This window comes from Budorcas taxicolor, chromosome 3, assembly GCF_023091745.1.
Source record: "Budorcas taxicolor isolate Tak-1 chromosome 3, Takin1.1, whole genome shotgun sequence".
Taxonomy (NCBI): domain Eukaryota; kingdom Metazoa; phylum Chordata; class Mammalia; order Artiodactyla; family Bovidae; genus Budorcas; species Budorcas taxicolor.
The window spans coordinates 82926650-82952279 of record NC_068912.1 but is presented as its reverse complement, the minus strand read 5'-3'; the positions used below and the strand labels follow the sequence as shown (position 1 = coordinate 82952279).

Below are 25630 nucleotides of genomic sequence, written 5' to 3'. Positions count from 1 at the left end.
CAATTAACACAAGCTTCAAAACATGCTCTTCATGACCAATGATCACAACACTAACATATCCCTTTTAAAAGGGGGAGAAAATTCAAATTTTTTCACTAGTTCAACATACACTTCTATAATTTCACAACATGTACCAGTGGTGAAGGAAAAGTGAAAATGAAAACGAAGGAAAAATGTTTTGCTTTTCTTCTTCCCTACTGGAAGTATTTGTATACTTTTATTTTCTTGCATTCTTTATTTCTCTTACAAACAGAAATACTTATATTGTTCTATACTGGACACTTAGAAAAAGTATACACAAGCTAAACAAAAGAAATAATTCCTTGTACTTACCAAGGTTCAAGAGATCAAAGTAAGAAAACCCAGATTCTAGAAAAATTTCCCAACTTATGTCATCTTAACACAAGATCAGATAATATTTATCAATAAAATATTACTGTACTACTACATAAATGCATTGACTTTCTAATTACAAAAGAATAGCTAGTACATAATACCATGTTGTATTTACTAAACACTAGGTATTGCTCTAAGTGCTTTAAAATATTAATTTTTAAACTATATAAAGTATATATTATCTTCAATTGATAGACAAGAAAAAAGGGATGCAGAAAAGCTAAGTAATTTCACACAACTAAAGAACAGCAGAGTCAGGATTCCAATTCAGCCAGTCCCTCTCCAGAATGAAACTCTTAACCACGATGGGTTACTACATCTAATGTAACCATTCTATCCAAAAGCCCTTAGTGCTAAATGATCAAAAGAAAGGTTTTATTAAATTTAGACCCTGAATATTGTTCCCAAGTTCACAAACTACAGAAAAATTTATAATGGGCAAATAATTCGTGACACTGGAACCACATAATCTATTGGTCTTCCAGTGGGTACAGGAGAAAGAGGCTAGAACACAGAGACAGAATATAACAGAGAGAAAGGATGAAATACCTTTTAGATATGGATTTTGTGATTATATACAAACACGGTTTAGATAGATCATCTGAAGAAAAAAATATACAAATAATTATAGTGACAAATAATAAGGAATAAATAATCATACATTAGCTCATACAGAGTAGCATAGGAATACAGCATTAACATCACCTGCACATGTGGAGGAAGGCTTCATAGAGAACACATTTTTGGGGATCATCACTGTTTCAAAAAAAACTAAAATACAATTTAGGAAATGCATACTTGATTCATTAATTTTTCCTCAGCTTTAATGATGAATTTATCTGTCAGAAGAGTTTGATATTTACTTGTAAATCTCTTTAAAAATCATGATAAATTAAAATGAGCTTTTAAAAATAGGTAGATCTCCTAACACTAAAAATGCAGTTTACAATACAGCAAAATTAAATACAATAACCATTTTAAATAATCAATTAAGGTTGTTGCTCATTTCTTTGATTTCATTTAACATTGATCTAACTCAGTCTGGAAGGTTACATTCATACAAGTTTACACAGCTTAATGATTAACTATATTGACCTGCCAACCTTACTGTGTCTGTGGCAAATAGTGTTATATAGAGAGTTCAGAAGTCTTCGTATGCTCCCAGGAAAAAAACAAATTCCAAATCGCTTGAAAGTGAATAATTAGGATAAAAATGTACACTATCAAGCTCTTTCTTTTTATTGCTCCTCTAGTTATTTCTTCCAGAACTGACCAAGACTATACATCACTTGATTCTATATCTCCAGAGCCAAAATCAAGATTTGCTATGTTAGATGATGTAAAAATTTTAGCCAATGGCCTACTTCAGTTAGGACATGGTCTTAAAGACTTTGTTCATAAGACTAAGGGCCAAATTAATGACATATTTCAAAAACTCAACATATTTGATCAGTCCTTTTATGACTTATCACTGCAAACCAATGAAATCAAAGAGGAAGAAAAGGAACTTAGAAGAGCGACATCCAAACTGCAAGTCAAAAATGAAGAAGTGAAGAACATGTCACTTGAACTTGACTCAAAACTCGAAAGTCTTCTTGAAGAGAAAATTCTACTGCAACAGAAAGTGAGATACCTGGAGGACCAATTAACCAATTTAATTAAAAATCAACCTCAAATTCAGGAACACCTGGAAGTAACTTCACTTAAAGTAAGTAAAAACTAAAGAGCATGATTAAGTTTTCAATGTGAATCTTTTCAAAAAAATAATTTTAAGACATGCTACTTGAAATACTTAGTTGAACTGCTGAAGCACTATATTCTTCTCATTTTAAAAAAAAAGCCTCCAGGAAATAAATTTTCCCATGATAATTTCAAGCTGGTTTTTGTTTCCCTAACAAATTTATGAAAATAACTGAACTTTGAATATCAGATGAAACTTACAAGTCAGTTAAGCAATGAAATTTAGAACACTAAACTATTACAATATTGTGAATTACTGGAGGCAAGTAAAAAGCTAAAGGAATATAACTTGTGTAACGATTTTATCTTTAAAATGTATAAAAGTAATACAGTAAATGGAAAACACTAAAATGCTGGGGGTTTTTTTCCTCCATGTAATTGAAGTAGTTTAAAGTTCAGGAAATCAGATTTTAGAGATGGTACAGTTTAAATAAAAAACAAAAACAGAAGTATGTACTATGTGAAAGAAGCATGAAATGGGAAAAGGTTTGCCAGTATTCATTTTTCTAATATACTATTAGTTTAAAAAATTAGACTGTGACAGTGCTATAGGAAATTTACAAGTCTAGTTTAACAGGAAAGAAAGAAATCTCTAACCAACCTACAATCTATATACAGACTTTGGTAGAACAGCAAGATAATAGCATTAAAGACCTTCTTCAGATTGTGGAAGAACAATACAGACAGTTAAATCAACAGCAAAGTCAAATAAAAGAAATAGAAAATCAGGTAAGTCAATATCTTAATAGTATGTCCAATCTTTTACATAAAAATAAGGTTTATGAAAATATGGACCCTAAAATTATTTACAATAATTATAAATGGATAATGAATAAAAGGATCACATCAGCATGACTGTTAAGTTTGCAGGCTCTGAAGCTAGTAAACTACCTGGGTTTGAATCCTGGTTCTAAAACTTTTGTGTGACCTTGAATAAATTATTTAACCCCTCTCTGTTTCCTCCCTCTCTGTTTCCTTACATACTCTAGGTAGACAATAAGAGAACCTGTCTTATAGGATGGCTGTGAGAAAAAAGAAAGAATTCATGCAAAGTATATCCTCAATATAGCAGCCAAAGAGATTCCTTTAAAATTTAAATTACACTATGTCTCTCTTTGAAACCCCACAATGGCTTCACATCTCACTCACAGTGGCCCAAGAAGACTCAGATAATTCTTAATCATCTCACTGACTTCATTTCCTCTACTATAGTCATACTAGCCTTTTTACTGCTACTCAAACACATCAAACAAGTTGCTACCTCAGGGCCTTTGCCTATGTTGCTCTCTGTATGGAATGCTCTTCATCTTGGTATTGGCATGGCCCATTCTTATTCCCTTTAGGTCTTTCTCAAATACAAAATTCTCAAAGAATCCTTCCCAGATCATTTAATCAGAAGTTACAATCCCCTACACCCATGCTTGAAACCTGCTACCTCTTTCATCTTTCTCTTCTTTCTCTTAACACTTACCTTTATTTAATATATATATTTAGTTATTTATTCTGTCTGTCCCTGCACTAGAATGTAAGATCCATATGTACAGAAGTTTCTCATTTTTTTTTAATTGCTGTAGACCCCAAAACATAGAACACTGTCTGATACATAGTAAACACTTAATCAATACATGCTGAGTTAATAAAGGTAATGTCACATTTAGTACAAACAAGTCAATAAAAACTTGCTGTGATTATAATTATTAGAAGCTACATGCCTAATAATTAAAATTTAATACCCAACAGTATAATTTAATCTACAATATAAATAACTGGCTGGGTGAGGAAGGGAGATACCTGTTTAGAATAAAGCCATGCCAAAATCTAAGCATTCCAATATATATATACTACCATAGTTCAAAAATATTAATTAGTAATAATACTATTAAACAGCCATTCAGAAATTTCAAAAATAATACAGACTTGAAGAAACTGGTTAAAAAAATAGATGCCAAGGACTATAAAACAAATATTATAATTTCCACAAAACAAACACATTATGTTTTAGTAATTTTATGAGACTCATAATTTTAGTAACTTACTTTTGCTAATTTATCAATCATTATTTAGTAGGGTATTTTTGCTAATTGTCCAAAAAGAGGTTTTTTCCAACTAGTTTTAATTTCCATAATCTCCTTCTTACTGTATGCTATTTTTCTCTTTTTTCCTACATATTTTACTATGAGTAAATGAACCTACTTACAAAAGCAAAATGTCACTATTATAAAATGGTACACATCTTGTCTAGTAATAAAATGTATGAAGAATTTAAAACAATAAATTTCTAAGTTGGAAGAAGCCTTAGATCATCTGACACAACTTACTCAACTTTAAATTTACAAACCAAACTCTCAAGTTAAGTTACTCTAAGACCGCAGTCACTCAGTAGAAAAGACAAACACACAATCAGTGAACTTTACAAGAGAGCCTAGTGAACTATATCCTAAGAAATGCCATTTATGCTGACATCAAAAAACTAACATTATTAACACAAGATATTACATACTCTGCTTCTTTCAAGTCATCAGTAACACACTATCAGTCAATAAACTGCAAACCCAGCACAACAGACAATGAAATATTGAATATATGAAAAGCAAACAAATAAACCTGCCAATTTGCTACCTCTACAAATACATTTACATGTCAAAAACTATCAAGAAAGCAACTTTGTTCAAATTACTATTATTATATCTTAAGACCTACAACTGAGAATTATGAAATTTGAAATCTGCCTCTGTCACTGAACAGAATATATATATTCTAACAGAATATATATTACATTCATATAAATAAATAGAACATATTAAAATACCTTAACCAAAGTCTCTGCCTTTGGTCTTGCTGTTTTTTGATTAATTTCTGTTTTTTGCCTTGATATCTTTCTCTATTTTTTAAACTCATTAAATAATGTGCCTGATTAAATATTTTGAGAACAGGAAGTCTGTGTAATACATACAGCATTATTATCCCTGTTACCATTGAAAACAATAACATATTATGAACTCAGATTTCCCCTAATTAAATATTCAAATTTTTTAAAGTAGATTTGTATTCTTTTATCAGTTGAGAAGAACTGGTATTAAAGAATCCACAGAAAATTCTCTTTCTTCTAAACCAAGAGCACCAAGAACGACTCCCTCTTTTCACTTGAATGAAACAGAAAATGTAGAACATGACGGTAAGATAATTTGCTGTATTTCTGTCTTGAAGCTATTACTATCAAATTTTTCTTCTATCTTTGACATTTCCATCAAAAATCCCTATTCTCAGGGCCTGTTCTAGACTAAAAGAGAGCAAAGAGATACATTCAACAAATATGTGTCACTCTAAACTGGATCTTAGTGATTTTTTTAAACCCAATAAAACATTCTTAAGACAATCAGAGAAATATGAATATAGACTTGATGGGGAGACAAAGTCTCCACTCTCAACCAAGCTTCAACAAAATAATGTATTTTCAAAACACATTTATTTTTAATGTAATTCATAAAGGAACAAAAGGTCTTTGTTAGTTTCTTCTATATATGTTCACTCTTTCTACATTAATCTGTTGTTGACAACCTAGTACGCACCAAGCACTATACTAATATCTCATACGTGGAATTTTATTTATGTTTTTCCTAGGTCTAGGGGAAAGGGCACTTAAAATTCTCATTTTGTCGCTTTCTCAAAAAGAAATCAGTTTGGTAATAACTATTTGATATTCTTCATATAACATGCCATCTAATAAAAATGTTTTAGCATAAAATAGTTTTTTAATAACACATTACTAAAAAAGGCTAAAGACGACAGTCACAATTCCATAGAATTTCAACTAAAATCTCAAGCTCTAAAGATATCATTCTTCACTAATGCACCTTATGTAATAACATTTTGTTGATTCTAGACATTCCTGCTGACTGTACCATCATTTATAACCAAGGCAAACATACAAGTGGCATCTACTCCATTAGACCTAGCAACTCTGAAGTTTTTAATGTCTACTGTGATGTTAAATCAGGTAAAACCAGCCTAAGACAAATATACAATAGTAAGTAAGCTAAGGTTACTCACTCCCTATTAGTAAGACTGCTGCTGCTGCTGCTGCTAAATCGCTTCAGTCGTGTCCGACTCTGTGCAACCCCATAGTCGGCAACCCACTAGGCTCCCCCGTCCCTGGGATTCTCCAGGCAAGAATACTGGAGTGGGTTGCCATTTCCTTCTCCAAAGCATGAAAGTGAAAAGTGAAAGTGAAGTCGCTCAGTCAGATATATATCTGTATCTAGTACAGATATATATCTGTGTATCTGTACCTAGTACATACATTTGTACTAGATCTAGTACATACATTTGTCTTATTTACTTACTTATGCATTCATTCAATGTTCTCCATCCTTTTATCTAAAAAATTATCTAAAATGACTGCTGTCAATAAGTTTATTAAGACAAATTAACTGGTTGCCCTTCATTTACTTCTTGGGCCCACAATAAATAATAAAATATTACCATCACAATGTTAATAACTACCTTATACAGCCACCAATAAAAACAAACAAAAAAACAGTATTTTGTTACAACTATCAGCATCAGTCTACTGAAAATACAATTTGTTCATTATATTCAGGTAGTTCATGGACATTAATTCAACATCGAATAGATGGATCACAAAACTTCAATGAAACCTGGGAAAACTACAAGTATGGTTTTGGGAGACTTGATGGTAAGATGACTTCATACATTAATTCACTCGTTAACTAAAACGTATTTATTAAGAATCTATTAATAAAGCCCATTGTGGATTTGGCATTAGAAATACAATGAATGAGGTACAGTCCCAGCCTTCTTAGAAATTATTAGCAAATAGTTACACATTTGTAAGTACTGAACTTATTACAATTGTCTTTTTTTGAATTATACTTTCCATAATTACATGTCTGTTCTATGTATATACTAAGCACAATTTAATTGGATGGCTTCTGATTATCATAATTATGATTTTAAAAGATAATTTTGATTTAAAAGTACTTCATGTTTCAAATAAGTAGTAAATCCTATGAATGAGCTACAAAGAAAACCATCCTTATCAGTGGTCACTCTGCTTTCTTATTAACATTTTAGATATCAACTATTTGGAAGTTGGAAGGTACAAAGAAGCTGTCAACTGTCAGATCTTAAGAAAATGCTTAGATTTCAATAATTTAAATATTATAAATGTATATTATACAATGTGTGGTTTAAAATAAATTTAGGTAATTCAATGCAAATTATATTTTGATCACAAAATAAATAAGGTAAAAAATAAAATAAGCTAAATAAAAATAAGATAGGGGTTTAAAATCCAAAAAGCACATTATAAAAATCCATGAGTTATGCCATGTACTCATTCATAAAATGGGTAACATCCATCATTATGGCAAGTTTTTAAATATTCAGGACTATTTGACTACTTAAACAGTTTTAGATTCAAACTACCAATTAAATCCCAAACTAAAAGGTATAATCACTGATATGCTTTGTAGGCTCAAGTCTTCTCCTAAGAGTGACAGTCCAGAATACTCATTTATTTCTTCAAGGAAGTAAGCCATTTGTAGTTTGCAACTCTTAAAATGAAATATACTGATTCAACAGCAATAAAGAAATTCTGACTTTTTTCCCTTAAATGCTTTAATAAAAGGGATAATTAAAGAGATTAATTGTAGTAATTAAAGAGAACTGTTTGTATTTATGTTATGTTTTTCATTCCAAATAAAATTTTTAAAACTGCAGCAAAAAGTTATTAAGAATAATGCTTTTTATTTAAAATTTTTAAATTTATTTCCTTCTTTTTTTACAAGGAAAACATATATACCAAGAAAATATCAAAGGCCAAGACTATATGAGAGGAAAATAACATTATTATCCAAGTCTCTAGAAATTCTTAACAAATCTCTTCATAGTACCATCACTCTTTCTACATTAATCTGTTGAAAACCTAGTACGCACCAAGCACTATACTAATAACTCATACGTGGAATTTTATTTATGTTTTTCCTAGGTCTAGGGGAAAGGGCATAGTATATGGGTATTAAAAAAAAAAAAAACAGCTGATTATAAAGCCAGTATACATAAGGACCCAAAAGTTAGATAACATTTTACCAATGACCAACCCTATAAATACTTATAATAGTCTAATAGGTTTCACCTGTGAAATATGCCTGATATTATCCAGTTTAGAAAGGATAATCATACTCTAGGTAGGCCCATTAATATTTTCACAGTTGTTGTAATATAACTATCTTCAATAAAACTGTTTTTAAAACAAATATTTTAAGAAACTCTAAAGGATTCAAGATGAAAACAATTAAGCTCCTTACAGCGAAAAAATTAAAACAAAAACTCTCAAAATAAATGGTCACTGCCTCCACTACAGTTAACAATCCACAGATTTCTGCAACTTTTTTTTTTCAGGAGAATTTTGGTTGGGTTTAGAAAAGATATACTCCATAGTAAAGCAATCTAACTATACCTTGCGAATCGAGCTAGAAGACTGGAAAGACAAGTATTACACTGAATACTCTTTTCACTTGGGAGATCATGAAACCAACTATACACTACATCTAGCTGAGATTTCTGGCAATGGCCCCAAGGCATTTCCGGAACACAAAGACTTGATGTTTTCTACTTGGGATCACAAAGCAAAAGGACATTTCAACTGTCCAGAAAGTAATTCAGGTATCCTCTTCCTAATATCAAAACTTTATTTTCATATCTTCAAAGTATCTTTCCAGAGTAATAGCTAGTATCTTTCAATGTCAACTCTTTAAAATATGCATCCAAAATAAACATTTTCTCTATATGTAAATGTCTCATAACATATGTGGTAATTTGATTCTAGTTCAATTATGCATTTCACCTCTAACCTTTCTCAGATATTTTATTTTTGATCAGATGTATGAGACATATAAATCATTTAAAATTGGAAACTATGCATATAACTAAAGATGCACTCACCGGGTAAATATAATAACAGCAACTATATATGCATTTGTATCTATTAAACTGTGTATCTATCCTTTTTAGGAGGCTGGTGGTGCCATGATGTATGTGGGGAAAACAACCTAAATGGTAAATACAACAAGCCAAGAGCAAAAGCTAAGCCAGAGAGGAGAGGAGGAATATGCTGGAAGTCTCAAGATGGAAGGCTGTACTCCATCAAAGCAACCAAAATGCTGATACATCCATCAGATTCAGAAAATTATGAATGAACTGAGGCAAATGTAAAAGCCAATAAATTATTACACATTAAACTCATCCCATATTACAATGGCTAAGAAATCCAGTATTAAACCTCTAATAGAAGGCTTAGAAATAAATTCTTTATATTAAAGCCACTACCAAGTTAATATTAAACATATCACATCACTTCAAAGAACACCATTTATTCTCAATCAAAATTTTATGACAATCATTTATTCATATATTTTGTGATGTGTGAATCAAATTTTAGAATCTGATTCTAAATTTTAACCAATGGATGAAATTTCAAAAACCATTCTAAATAAACAACATAAAAAAAAATTTTATGTTTAAAGTCATCATGTTAGCTAACTGCACAAATTCCTCAGTTAAAAAAATACTTTTCTTGCTAAAATTCTAAACTTGAATAAATATAAACAATAATTGTACAATTTTTAAATGATGTAATATTAATTTCAAAACTAAAATTAAATAAGTTGACAGTACATGTGAAAATCAGTAACATGGATTTTAAAATTGATAGTAATTTGCAACAAAATAATTTGGAGTAAATGTTCAGTATGCTTTATTTATGAGGCAAAATGAAGCAGGATGAAATACTGTATTGAAATAGGCTCACACTGTTAAATATAGTAGATCATAACTGCTAAGTCATACTGACTTTAAATATCAACTATCACTGTACCTTATTTGTTAACTTGTCTGGACTCTATACATATTTTAACTCCTGAAAGTGAAAGTGAAAGTCGCTCAGTCATGTCCCACTCTTTGCGATCCCATGGACTACACAGTCCATGGAACTCTCCAGGCCAGAATTGTACAGAGGGTAGCCGTTCCCTTCTCCAAGGTATCTTCACAACCCAGGGATGGAACCCAGGCCTCCCTCACCGCGGGTGGGTTCTTTACCAGCTGAGCCACCAGGGAAGCCCAAGAATACTGGAGTGGGTATCCCTTCTCCAGCAGATCTTCCCAACTCAGAAATCAAACCAGGGTCTCCCACATTGCATATTGTCTGGACTCTATACATATTTTAACTCCTAATGTTGGGAAAAACAAACAATTTTAAGGTGATCTTGTCAAAATACAGTAAGAAAGAATGTGTTTGTGGCATCAAATTAAAGTTTAATAATTTGTTTCCCTTGGACACAGTGTGAGTCTAACACTAATTTGGAGGTTTTCAAAGAGAATTAAGAATCATAAAAAGTTACTGAATGATTAAACAAACAGTCTGAGGAATATTAACATTTCCAAATTCATTCCAAGACTCACTCCTCTACATTACAGACATTTACATTCTTGTAGTTTTTTATTGACATCTAATAGGAGTATGATTATGCTATTTCTAATTTAAATAATTTAAATTGTAAATACTCAAGGATTATTAGAGGATATTCTGACCATAATATCTTTTGGCAGTATTTATTTTCTTTAAGTTTCTAAAGAAATCATCAAAGAGAAATAAAATCTTGAATTAAATTCAATTTTTAAAGACTAATTTTTTTAAAAAAAGGAAAAAAGGGTAGTGCCAAAGTCTGTCATCATTGTCACTCAGTCACCCAGTCATGTCCAACTCTTTGCAACCCCATCGACTGCAGCATGCCAGGGTTTCCTGTCCTTCACCATCGCCCGGAGCTTGCTCAATGTCATGTCCATTGAGTCAGTGATGCCATCCAACTATCTCATCCTCTGTCATCCCCTTTTCCTCCTGCTTTCAATCTTTCCCCTCATCAGGGTCTTTTCTAATGAGTGGGCTCTTCCCATTAGGTGGCAAAAGGACTGAAGCCTCAGCATCAGCATTAGTCCTTCCAATGAACATTCAGGACTGATTTCCTTTAGGATGGACTGGTTGGATCTCCTTGCTGTCCAAGGGACTCTCAAAAGTCTTCACCAACACCATAGTTCAAAAGAATCAGTTCTTCGGCATTCAGTATTCTTTATGGTCCAACTCTCACATGCATACAGGACTACTGGAAAAAACATAACTTTGACAGGACAGACCTTTGCTGACAAAGTAATATCCCTGCTTTTTAATATGTCATCTAGGTCGGTCATAGCTTTTCTTCCAAGGAGCAAGGGTTTTTCAATTTCATGGCTGCAATCACCATCTGCTGTGATGTTGGAGCCCAAGAAAATTGTCTTTCACTGTTTCCATTGTTTCCCAACCTATTTGCCATAAAGTGATGAGACTGGCTATTTGCCATAAAGTGATGAGACTGACTGTCATGATCTTCATTTTTTGAATGTTGAGTTTTAATCCAACTTTTTCACTCTCCTCTTTCACCTTCATCAAGAGGCTTTTCAATTCCTCTCCACTTTCTGCCATAAGGGTGGTATCATCTGCATATCTGATGTTATTGATATTTTCTCCCAGCAATCTTGAGTCCAGCTTGTGCTTCATCCAGGCCGGCATTTTGCATGATGTACTCTGCATATAAGTTAAATAAGCAGGATGACAATATACAGCCTTGACGTACGCCTTTCCCATTCTGAACCAGTCTATTGTTCCATGTCTGGTTCTAACTGTTGCTTCCTGACTTAATACAGGTTTCTCAGGAGCAGGTAAGGTGATCTGATATTCCCATCTCTTTAAAAATTTTCCACAGTTGTTGTGTCCAAGTCATGTAGTGACTCACATTAATCAATAAATATTCACCATTAGGTATTTTAAATTGTTCAATATATATTTTTAGTATATGACACATTCAAATATTTATGATCTATGTGGATCCTACACAAATATTTTGTTCCAAAACATACAAAGGAATAAAGGCAGGAATTAATTTTCATTTTCAGAACCACATTCAATCTGTCAAAATTGACCTTTGAAAGCAAGAGTGCCAAAATGGCCTTTTTTCCCCCCCAAAAGTAGGAAGCTTTCAAATGCAAAATAATGTTATTTAATATAACAATTTTTTCTCTGTTTTCCAATTTTTTTAAATTCTCATACAATGTGCTGCATTTTGTTTCTTTCAGGAATACTGAGTTGTTTCCTGCATATAAAGCTCAGATTGAGAGAGAATTCTGTTAGAGAAAGGATTTTTTTCTTTATGCTTCACAAAATTATGTCCTCGGTCCTCACTAATTTCCCAAAAGGGTTCTAATTGCACCATCAACACAACTGTCAATCCAGTGACCTCTCAGTCCACATTCCCTTTGATTTCTTTACTATTTACTAACAACAATATTCTCTTCTCAAACCTGACCTTCAGTCAGTTTGCTTCCACAGTACTACTACTCCCCATGTTTGCTTTTGTTTCTGGCTGAGCCAGCGCAGCATGCAGATTCTGCACTTCCTCTGCAGTAGAAATGCAGAGTCTTAACCACTGGACCGACAGGCAAGTCCCTGAGTCCATCTTTAATGCCCTATTTCTTCCTAGCATTTAGCACTGTGGACCGACATACAATATTCAAACATCTCTTCTATTCGGACCTCAGAAATTCTATCTACTCTCATGGATTCATTTATTTTCCATGAATACATTTCCCAACTCTAGGTATCTCTCTCTCTCCAGTTAACCTTCTTCCCCTTCTTCCACTGCCACCTGCCATTTCTCCTTTTGATATCCTATAGCCTCTTCAAACTCAACTTATTAAATAACAAATCCATCTAAACCTTACTGCCTCTGCTGGTCCTCCCTTTTACTTTTTCACGTTCTCCTCATTTCTTTATATACCTTAATGGCACTACCATACTTCCAGAGGATTCACAAGACTGGCAAAGGGTAATAAGAACCCCAGTTCTAAAGGGAGATCTATCATCATACGATAACCTAGTGTAAGAAAAATTAATTACATGGCTCTCATGTCATAATATAAGAGGTACAGTCTTCCTGTGCTACCTTGAAGTATATATAGGATCTTAGCAAGCAGAAAGGTTTAGGGAGGCATTCTAGAAAAAATGAAATGGCATTAGGAAAGTATACAGTGGGGTTTCGAAATAAATAATTTTGATTAGAGCCGAGGGTCTGTGTTGGGCAGGAAATGGTTAAACAAGTATTTGGGGGTCAGGTTTTAGAAACCCTGAATACCTGGAAGGGATTTGGATCTTGCTTTGTAGGCTTATACGCCTCTAATTGGGGTACACATTCTTATGAGGGCACAGCTAAATGACAAATGCAAGTCCATGGGATTAACATGACACATCTCCCAGGAATATCACTTTTTTGTTTTAGGAAGGAAATAACTATTTTTATATGAAGTGGATTTATGAAGTAGAAAACAGAATTCATGTGCAATTGTAAGGTAAGATTCTTAGATTTAAGATAAAATCCTAATAAGATTCTAATATCTTTCTCTTTCTCCTGGCCTTTCACTTCTCTTCATTCCTCAGCTATTTGTAAAGCCTCCTCAGACAACCTTTTTTTGTTGTCTTTGCATTCTTGCATTTCTTTTTCTTTGGGATGGTTTTGGTCACTGCCTCCTGTGACGCCTCTAAATTCAGTGCTGGAGAAGACTCTCGAGAGTCCCTTGGACTGAAGATCAAACCAGTCAATCCTAAAGGAAATCAATCCTGAATATTCATTAGAAGGACTCATGCTGAAGATGAAGCTCCAGTACTTTGGCCACCTAATGCAAGGAAACAACTCATTTGGAAAAGACCCCGCTGCTGGGAAAGATTGAAGGCAAAAGGAGAAGAGGACAGCAGAGAATGAGGTGGTTAGACAGCATCACCAACTCAACAGACACGACTCTGAGCAAACTCTAGGAGATACTGAAGCAGAGGGAAGCCTGGCATGTTGCAGTCCATGGAGTCACAAAGAATCAGACATGACTAAGCAACTGAACCACAACAAAGCAAAGATAATCTCACTTCTTCCACAAATATCCTCGTAAATGGAGGCTTTTCTCTGAAACCTTGCAGCATCACTGTCTGGACCCCTTCAACTGGCACTTAGCAATTAAAGACAGAAAAATAAATCTGGCAAATTATAAAACTAAAATAGTGAAAAACAGTAGCAAAAATCCCAAGAGCACCAAAGAGAGCTTATTTACTTGCTTTCAGTGAATTACTACAAAATGTCTATATCAAGAGATTACACTGAACTAGTATAAATTTTACTGAGAACAAGTATATACATTTCTTGTGTCAGGGTTACTTACTGTAGTATAATCTACTTACACACTATCAATCTAGTATCAGCATGTTTTCATGCTTGTACTTTTTCTTCCTAATAGCATAACTCATGGTAATCAATTAACTTATTCATTAATCAAAAATGCATTCATGAATCAGTATTTATTGTGTATCTAATTACTTCCTCATAAAGCCTGTTCCAAATATATTGTTACATATTCCACATTCTGTTAGAATAATCAAATATCTTTTTTTCCCCATAACAACGACAAGCACTGTGCTTATGCATTTACTACTAAGTGATCATCCAACACAGTTCTGAAAATGGAAAAGAAAGTAACCAAATGTTGGCCCTTTTATCAAAGTCCAAAGTGTTTTCATGGCAAATCAAACAGGGCAAAATTACTCAACTGGTGTGAAATGTGCAGTTCAAGGTCATGAAAATAAGATTAACAATCTTCCTAGTAAGCCTTTATAAAATGAGGTTTCAATGACATTTTAGAAAATAAAATCAAGGATTCCATCTCAAACATAAAAACTATTTTTCTAAATTCATATGTGTAATCCCAAGGACAATCATACATCTAACAACATGATTACGTTGATCTGACAAAGCAATAACCTACAACCTAAAAGATTTACGGCTCTGTTTATCTTTAAATAAGCAACTAAGCCTAACACTAATGACTAACTTTTATCAAGCATTTAATATGTGCCAGGTACTTTCCAACACTTTAATCCAGGGAGATACTGAAGGCTCTCAGTACAATGAGTAAACCAAGAACAAAAAATACATCGGAAATAAGAACTCCATTACAAAACAAATGCAAACAGAATTTCTAGGAAAATGATGCTAACAGGCTCCAAGACAACAACTCTACAGTAAGCCAAGTGAGCCTTGAAAACTTCCCCTGCCATACTAACTTATAATTTAGTTGCAAAGGGACTAAGGAAGGTACAAGAGAGGAAATAATCTGATGGATTTTACTGTATTGCAAGAAGCTTTACAGAGATGACAAGTATTTTTTTTTCAAGGTTTATGCAAGTGTATGTATTTTTTTAAGGAAGAGGATATCAGAGTTAAATCTTCACCTTCTATAGCAATCAGTAGGTATTTTAAATTGAAAGAGAATCAAGAAATAGCCATGTTATTTAAAAACAAAGAGTAAAACAACAAAAGAAGGAGTAAAAATTGACAGACCATAAAGTCACTACTGACAGCAGTGATTGACAATAAAGATTAGACATCAAGGTAGGGAAAGGATGGTTCAAACAAGATGAAGGACCTCTGTTTTTAACTTTAAGCCTGATGGCACAAGTACACTCATATACACTCTAAGTACACTCATATAATTTGTTTAAAATCTATATATGTAAATAAATTTTAAAAGATAAATAGGAAAATGAAAGAAAAGACCCTTCAAAGTCCCCAATTTTCATTTCCCCTGTCTCTGAAATAATCCAAGTAGAAGAAAGATAGATATACACAAGTTAGGAATGTTTTACATGAGAGTCATATACTAGATAAGAGATAGGGTTGATAACATCTAAGTTGTTCAATACCAACCATGGCTCACTTCTTTATTCCATGTTCTTTTAAGTAGTCATATATACATATATATACACACATATATCTATATATAATAAAATATATATAAAATTTATAGGCTGGATGAAACACAAGCTGGAATCACGATTGCTGGGAGAAATATCAATAACCTCAGATATGCAGATGACACCACCCTTCTGGCAGAAAGTGAAGAACTACTAAAGAGCCTCTTGATGAAAGTGAAAGAGGAGAGTGAAAAAGTTGACTTAAAACTTAACATTCAGAAATCTAAGATCATGGCATCCAGTCCCATCACTTCATGGCAAATAGATGGGGAAACAGTGGAAACAGTGACAGAATTTATTTTGGGGGGCTCCAAAATCACTGCAGATGGTGACTGCAGCCATGAAATTAAAAGACACTTGCTCCTTGGAAGAAAAGTTATGACAAATCTAGACAGCATATTAAAAAGCAGAGACATTACTTTGCCAACAAAGGTCCGTCTAGTCAAGGCTATGGTTTTTCAAGTGGTCACGTATGGATGCGAGAGTTGGACTATAAAGAAGGCTCAGTGCCAAAGAATTGATGCTTTTGAACTGTGGTGTTGGAGAAGACTCTTGAGAGTCCCTTGGACTGCAAGGAGATCCAACCAGTCCATCCTAAAGGAAATCAGTCCTGACTATTCATTGGAAGGACTGATGCTGAAGCTGAAACTCCAATACTTTGGCCACCTGATGTGAAGAACTGACTCATTTGAAAAGACCTTGATGTTGGGAAAGATTGAAGGCAGGAGGAAAAGGGAACGACAGAGGATGAGATGGTTGGATGGCATCACTGACTCAACGGACATGAGTTTGCGTAAACTCCAGGAGTTGGCAATGGACAGGGAGGCCTGGTGTGCTGCAGTCCATGGGGTCACAAAGAGTCAGACACAACTGAGCAACTTAACTGAACTGAACTGAAAACTTATAGGAGAATATTTGTATCACTTGTTTCTTTTTTTTTAAAACCTGTTTTCTTTTTTTTTTTACACGTTTCTTTTAAAAGTAGTATATATATCATTTACCTTATATTCCAGGAGTTTTACTTACACTAAATGCCAAGCACATGCAATAGTTTGTGCTCTATACCCTCACAAAAGAAGATAGGTATTATCATCCCCACATTTGAATAAAACTGAGTGCCAATAAACTAAGTCATTTGTTCTAAGCTACTAAACAGTAAACAGTGGAGTCAGATATCGTACCCATATCTGTGCGACTCTAAATCCCATTCATAATACTATACGGTGTCGTGTTTCTTAACACATTTAATAAGTATTACTGTGTACTTTCCACGTGCTAGCACACTATTCTATATGCTGGAGATACAGTGGTAAACAAATAGACAAGCCCTTGCCCTTTACAATAATTACATTCAGGTAACAATTCAATACATATTGTAATGCCAGGTAATGATAAATATAAGGAAGGGTGGAAGCTGGAGGAGAGAAGCAATGGATCTTTTAGGTGGGGTGATGAGAATGACCTTTAAGTAGATAGATATATGACTGAATAAGGAATCAAGTCATGTGACGATCTGGAGCTAAACACAAGAGGCAAAGAGAAGAAAAAAATAAAAAAATCTGGGGCAGAATTTTGTTTATTCAAGGATGACCTAAAAGACCACTGAGGCTCAAATGAGCAAGACAGAGATTAGTAGGATACGAAGTTAGAGAACGGCAAGAGCTAGATCATATAGTCTTACAGTCTTCAATAGTTTTCTGCTTAAAATAGAAGACACTGGAGGCCTTTAAGACACAGGACCAAATGATCTGATTTCTATCTTTTAAAAATCTCTCTGACTACAATGTTGAGAACTGACTGAGGCATGGGTAGAAGCAAGAAGATCAAATATAAAAATGCACGCAAAATCCTAGATCAGCAGCCATCCAGTATTCTAGTATCTAGTTCTATTGATTATCAACCATTTGAAATGCAGCGCATCTGAATTGAAACGTGCTTTAAGTATAAAATACACACCAGATTTTGAAGATAAAGGAGTGGCAAAAAGCAAAAGAATTTTTGACATTTACTATATGGTATAATAATACTATCTTAGATATACTGGATTAAATAACCTATGATTATAATTAATTTCACTTGTTTATTGTTTTAGTGTAGAAACTATAAAATTGAAAATTACAAATGTGGCTCCCATTATATTTCTGTTTGACAGTGCTGATTTGGATGGTGACAAGTAGAATTTCAAAGGTGGAGGAGGTAAGGAGCATTAGATTTGGGATTCATTTTGAAGCAGAGCCTACAAAACTTCTTGGAGGAGTAAATGTGAGGAATACAAAAGAAGAGAAATCATTTTGATTCCAAACATTTTGCCTCAGGAATTGGGTAGGTGGTGAAATATATTAACGTGAGGAAGTTGAGGCAGAAACTTGTGTCTGAGGTGCCCTGCTGGATATCACAACAGACATGTCAAGTCCTGGTCTCAGCATTCACAAACAAAGGGAGCCTCATTCATACAGAGAACATGTAAATGGTACCCCTGGAGTTATGCAGCGTTCAGTCTAAAATCCTATCCAACAACCTCATGTCAAGTATTCTGAGTAATACAGAAAGTGAAAATGAAGTCGCTCAGTCATGTCTGACTCTTTGCAACCCCATGGACTGTAGCCTACCAGGCTCCTCAGCCCATGGAATTTTCCAGGCAAGAGTACTGGAGTGGGTTGCCATTTCCTTCTCCAGGGGATCTTATAATATAGAATTATATCAAATACTGTTGATTAATTATTAGAACATAGTACAGGTACATACATTTAATTCATGTGTAATGTTAGATTCTGCTAATAAGAACATCTGAGGAAATACAGTAACTAGAAGTTCAAATGTTTTAACCTAGCAACCCACAATTCAAATGCTAGCTCCAACACAGGTATGAACTCTCTCTCTCAGTTTATTCACTTCTAAAATGAAGGTAATACCTACCTCAAGCTATGAGGATTAAATAAGATAAAGTATGTAAGGTAATTAACAGACCTATTACACAGTAAGAGCTAAATGCATTACAGCTATTCGTAAAATCATGAAGTAAGAAATGAAATAAGTAGCAAAGCTAAAAAGGATTTTGCAAGACTTTCATTGTATATTAATACTAGAACATACCGGACCTTACTTCAGGAATTCTCCAAAATTAAAATGCATTACCTGTAAGTAGTGTTTGGAACATAGACATCCCTTGCAGGAAACTCCAAAATTTCTCTAGTAGGTCTAACTCTACTGTCAGGGTAAAGCTTCACTTGAAGCAGCTCTGGGGTCAGGCAGTAATGAGGATTTTCAGGTGCAGGAGAAATGTCTATCTTCAGCTGAGCTGCATACAAAAATACATTATAAAAACAACATGTCATACAGAGTGAAGTAATTCAGAAAAAGAAAAACAAGTATCCTGTATTAATGCATGTGTATGGAATCTAGAAAGATGGTAATAGATGAGCCTGTTTGCAGGGCAGGAACAGACATGCAGTCATAGAGAACAGACATGTGACGTGGAAGAGGCAGTAGGGAAGGAGAGGGTGAAACGAACTGAGAGAACTGAATTGACATAAACTACCATGTGTAAATACAAGGTGGGAACCTGCTATATAACACAGAGAACTCAGCCCGGTGCTCTGTGATAGTGGTGGTCAGGGGGAAGGAGGCTCAAAAGGGCAAGGATATATGTACCCACAGCTGATTCACACTGTTGTACAGGAGAAGCTAACACAACACTGTATAGCAATTGTACTCCAATAAAAAATTTAAATAAAATAAATAATAACAACAACCTCATGCTGAAGAATTTTTGGAAGGATTTAAATCCTATTTCTTCAAGAAGCCTGGAAAGAAACCAAAACTGCTACCACCTCAGACCTCTAAATTAGTTCATCATATCAAATCTCAAACTACTAATACAGATATAAAAAGATAAAATAATAAACGCTTACTGAATGAATGAATGGGAAGGAAGGAAGAGGCAAAGGAGAAGAAAAAAAAACACAGGAATCTTATAGGGAAACAAGACAACATTTCAAAGATTAAATGATTCAGCTTAAACTTTTCTGTGCATGTTCAGTCATGTCCAACTCTTAAGAGACCCTAGGGACTATAGCCCTCCAGCTCTGTCCATGGGATTCTCCAAGGAAGAATACTGGAGTGGGTTGCCATGCCCGCCTCCAGGGTGTCTTCCCGACTCAGGGATCAAACCCACATTTCCTGTGTCTCCTGCATTTCCACTGGGCCACAGGAGAAGTGCCAGTTTAAACAAAACTTGGTTGTTCACTCGCTCAGTCATGTCTGACCCTTTGCGACCCCATGGACAGCAGAACACCAGGCTTCCCTGTCCTTCACCATCTCCCGGAATTTGCTCAAACTTGGTAGACTTCAAAATAGTTTTACCCTGGAATACTTTGCTCTGATCACAATATAAACCTATTTCTGAATATCTACCATTACATGTATTTTTCTTCCCTCTAGAAAATAATTTTAAGCCACAATATTATTTATTATTCTAATTTCAGTACTCAAATTATCAAAGGTACTGAATCCTGCATCCAAACTGTTAGACTACATTAGAGTAGGACAGTAAAATGAAGGAGACTGACAGGTATTGAGCACAAAAGACATACAGTCAGATATGAGAAAAAAGAACACATTGTCACAAAAAATACAGTTTTTAATGATAATAGCTGTCATCATGTCTACACAAAAATGTTTAAATACCCGTAATAGGTCTTAGTCGCCGTAAAACAGAAGATGGCCTTCTCATATCAGCAAGGAACTTGTACAGATCTTCATCACTTAAGCGATCTCCTTCCTAATATTAAAAATAGAGGAAAAAGTATTTGATCAAAAAAATATAGTACACTGAAAATAAATTTATATTGCCTGTTAATTAATCCTGCCCCTCCTCCTTCAATTTAGTCTGAATGAAAAGTTAAATTAACTCAATTATGTTTAAAAATAAATATGCTAAATTATTTTCTTTCTATGCTTTTAAGTTGTATTAAGCTATAATATTGCTATCTATGTTTTAACTTTATAGATTTACAGCCCATTATCTATGTTTATAAGGTACTATAGGGCATTCCAAAATATAGAAAAGTCAATTCAAGTTAGAAGCAGATGAACAAAAACATGAATATAGACAGAAAAGACATATATGTGTGTATATATATATGTATCTAAATGACAGTCTTTAAATTTGTTCCACTTGCATTTTCATTTGTCTTTGCAAGTTTATACTGCCAAATTTCTTAAAAGCAAAATACAGAGCACTGGCTAAATTTGAAAATGAAAAGAAAGAAATAACAAAAAACTACACTTAAAAAAACCATAACTATCCTGATAATATGACTAAAAAGAAAACTCTAAAAGGACCTCAGTCAATGGGAAGACACACACAAAAAACAAGACCAGGTCTAATTAACAAAGAATTTCCAATTTACTGTAATTTTTTTCTTACAGTTAAAATAGGCAGCGATTGACTTTTTTCTTTTAAGAGTCAGTCTTTAGACTTTATTAATCCAAACCTCCTGCATTTGACATCTTATTTTTTTTAATGCATAGTTCATATAGTATCTTTTTATCTTATTTGGTAATAAATATATTTAAGGCTCCTTTATTACTGTGAGTTCACCTGAGCCAGATCCCAGTAGTTCACTATTGTATTCTAAGCAGAATACAGAGTTGATCTTCTTTTATCCCATTATTTTAAATAGTGATTTTTACCTTCTAAGTGGTTAGAGATTTTTGTTAATACTTATATAAATGGTTTTTAGCTTTACTGAGTTATAGTTAGAGAATCTGACTTCATGAAGATTTTTCAGTGACCTAATATATGACTAAACTATTGTAAATGTTCTATCAGTCACTGAAACAGTATATTCTCTCCTTTTGAGTGTAGAAATTAGTACAGATCTTTAAATTTAAACGGCCCTTATTTAGAATACATTCAGATTATCTCAAGACTCAGTCATTTCTGTCTACTTAACTTGTTAAACCAATTATATTAATGACTTCCATTCTTTTTACTCCATTTCCATGCCTTTTGCTGCATGGGACATAATACCCTTCCCTAGAGTTGGCCATGTGACTTGTTCTAACCAGTAAACAAACATTTTATAGAGACTTGAAAAATGCTTGCAAAAGTAAGCTTGCTTCCTCTCGGGAACTTGTCACTGCCATAAGAACACGACCCAGCTGGCCTGCTAGATGTTAAAGAGTGAGCAACATGTATAAGTCTGAATCATTTCAGTCTTCCCAGCAGAAGTTCTAGATCAACTGACTCTTATCAATCTCCAAACACATGAATAAGCCAGGCTGACACTCATTCCTCCACACTGCCTGTTCACTGCTATGTGCTCCTGAAGCAACATATAACTACTATACCTGTCAACAACAGAACAAATATCCTTATAATGCATGGATTTAATTTTTGGTTTTAAATCTTTCTACATTTCTAATTATGTTGGCCTGACACATTTCAAATCTGTACATAAACACTCCTGATAACTGTATCAAATCATGGACAGTAATCACTCATCAATTAAAAAAACAAAATGAGAAAAAAAGTTGCCTTCTGTATCTTATTTAGGAGAAATTGTACCTTGAGTTCTACTTTATTAAACTTGTAATGTCTGCTTTTTTACTTAATTTGCACTTGCCTGATACACAATATTCAAGCTATTTATAAAAATGCTTATAAAAGTCATACATGTTAAGCTAAAAATTACAGAACTGTACAAAAGCTAAATGTAAGTGCTTTCCTTTCTCCATATATCCAGAAACCATCATTTTTTAAGTTTTTTATAATTACTTTGTTCCAGTTTCCAGTTACTAGTCTTCAATAGGGTTCTGTAGATGATGAATGCTCAAAAACTATGTATTGGATAAGTAGGTAGGTGGGTGGATTGATGCTCAGTACATGGTGAATGCTCAAAAAGCATCTGTTGAATCAACAGGTGGGTGGGTGGTTGGATGACTTGTTGATTTAAGATTACAATAGTAGTTCAATAATAAAGTAGGCTGAATTAAACCAAAAAGGAACCGAGGAAATAGTGGCAGAAGTGGAACACCAGTTGAAGAAGGAAAAAGAGAAATGTTATAGCTACAAGTAAACAAGTAACAAGTACATCTACTGCCCTCTTTCCACAGCTAAGTTTGGCCTATTACCTCATCCAAGTAACACTATGGGCTTTTCTAGACTCTTTCTTGCACTATTACCACAAGAAGACCCTTACCACTTCAGACACTTCTCACTGGCTTTGTTCTCCATTTGAGTCGCTCAGAGCAGCTGCCTGTGAATGCTACTGACACATAACTGTGAAAAGGGCTTCAAGGAGGTGCTGCTGCTGCTGCTAAGTTGCTTCAGTCGTGTCTGACTCTGTGCGACCCCACAGACGGCAGCCCACCAGGCTCCCCTGTCCCTGGGATTCTCCAGGCAAGAACACTGGAGTGGGTTGCCATTTCCTTCTCCAATGCATCAAAGTGAAAAGCCAAAGTGAAGTCACTCAGTCATGTCCAACTCTTCACAACCCCATGGACTGCAGCCCACCAGGCTCCTCCATCCATGGGATTTTCCAGGCAAGCGTACTGGAGTGGGGTGCCATTGCCTTCTCCGTCAAGTAGGTTACTACCTGTCAAATCACAACACAACCTGCCCTAAACACCTTGCCCTCTCAAGTTACAAGGTGTCACTAAGCCAGGATTTTCTCTTCCTATTTAGAGTAACACCTCAGTAGGAGAAATTTTGAGACAATACTTAGCCCTTTCCTTTAATCTGCTCCAAAATATATGCATGGTACCCTTCGACAGTGTGTCACACAAATACAAATTTTCTCCCATTCTAATTATAGTTCTGGTTATCTGGTTACTTTAGACAGACTTCCAAAATTTTCTGATCTTAATTCAGAGTATAAAATTCATTTTACATCAAAATCCAGTAGCATACACATCACATAAGGACATACAGACAGGTATGCACACACGTAAAACTTAGAGGGAAAAAAGCCTACTGAAGCAATACTTAACTTCATGAAGTGCAATGCACTATTAATTTTTTATTCAACTTGTTTCATTTTTTTAAGCTGAGTGTTATTTACTAAATTTATTTTACCATTAATGGATCATGACCAGCATTTGAAAACTACTGATCTGACTCACAAGTTGAAGTATAGAAAATATACTTGCAAAGAACAAAATATCTTTGATCAAGAACTGTTTAGACTTATAAACTCACCTATAAAAATAATTCTCGCACAAAAATAAACTACTAGAGCCTGAAACTTCTATATACCATGGATGTGGTATTTCAGGTTAAAAAAAAACTTGGGTGGTGAGGATAGACATAATCCCACCAAGTTTAATTGACTAAGAAAAGTCATAAACCATCAATGCTTAAGAAAAGTTAAAATATTAAAATTAAGAAATAGGATACAGAGGCAGATGACTGATTTTGAAGCATTAGTAGTCAATATCAACATTTAAATAAATATGATAAAACAACAGGTATAAAATTATTTTTTCTTATAAAAACAACAGGTATTTTCTTATACTTTTTATTTTTATTCTTAATGCTTTTTTAACTTCGTGAAAGCACAATCAATTATTACATATACATGTGCTACTTGGACAATTATGATTTTTCTGGAGTCAAGAAAAATTTATGTGCAAGTAGCCCCCTAGAATTCCTCCATGACAGAACAATACCTGCTTAAAAAAATTTGTTACTGTGAGAGTAGCAGGTCGAAAGCTGGTCAAGTTACAAGCATCATCTCCACTTGTTGTCCTTTCAAGTGATCTTCTTCCAACAATACTAGAATTCCTCCTCTCGGACCAAGACCCCTTTCGTTCTACCAAGGAAAAAAAAGCAAGATATTCATTTCCATGATATTTAAAATGTATCAGCTTTACAAACATAGGAAAATATCCACTAAAGTTGAAAACTGTCCCTTCAGCATACTGATTACAGTAGAAAAATTTAATTTCTGGAGAGATCTGTAAGGAAACATTTCACCTAAATCTTTGGGTTCGCTCTTAAAACTTCTCCAGTGTAAAATAAACCGCTACCACGTAAAGATTATGCAAATAACCAAAGATGAGCTATGAAAAGCACATAGAGAGGCACTACATATTTACTAGAAAATATTCACATAATATAAATTTTAGTCACCTTATAATGGTCCCGCAGTCTTAGCACTTGAGTTTGAAACAGAATTTATGATAACTTGCATTCAAAGTCTTTGCAAGATAAACTTATTATTCAAAACCAATAGAGCAACTATGTTGAAGATCAACAAGGAAATAGAAAACAAACAAAGCTATACACAAACTAGATCAAAAAGTTATCTACAGTCTATATACTACACTAAGCAAAAGCATAATATAGATTCTTCTCAAGCACACACAGGAAATTCTCGAAGACAAGACTATTTACACTAAGCTATAGAACAAAATACAATAAATTCCAAGTGACTGAAATCATCTAAGATATGTTTTCCAAGAGCAACAGAAATTAACCTATAAATCAATCACAAAAGAAAATTTGGGAAGTTCATAAGCATGTGGAAATTAAACAGTACACTTCTGGATAACTGACAATCAAAGACAAAATAACAAGGGAAATTAAAA

General features: G+C 33.9%; 2 protein-coding genes across 2 annotated transcripts in view; one reads left to right on the top strand and one right to left on the bottom strand.

The window, feature by feature from the left end:
• Positions 1 to 25630, bottom strand: part of DOCK7 (dedicator of cytokinesis 7) — a 158788-nt gene that overhangs the window by 103593 nt on the left and 29565 nt on the right. The window contains exons 12-14 of the mRNA XM_052638059.1: positions 24710 to 24852; positions 20723 to 20816; positions 19172 to 19334 (exon numbers count right to left, since the gene is read on the bottom strand). Coding sequence (XP_052494019.1) covers positions 19172 to 19334; positions 20723 to 20816; positions 24710 to 24852 — 400 coding nt within the window. The remainder of the gene's footprint in view (positions 1 to 19171; positions 19335 to 20722; positions 20817 to 24709; positions 24853 to 25630) is intronic.
• On the top strand, positions 1610 to 9356 carry ANGPTL3 (angiopoietin like 3). Its single transcript, XM_052637846.1, has 7 exons — positions 1610 to 2104; positions 2755 to 2865; positions 5197 to 5311; positions 6020 to 6133; positions 6737 to 6832; positions 8560 to 8823; positions 9172 to 9356. The coding sequence occupies exons 1-7, from the start codon at positions 1610 to 1612 to the stop codon at positions 9354 to 9356; spliced, it is 1380 nt and encodes a 459-aa protein (XP_052493806.1).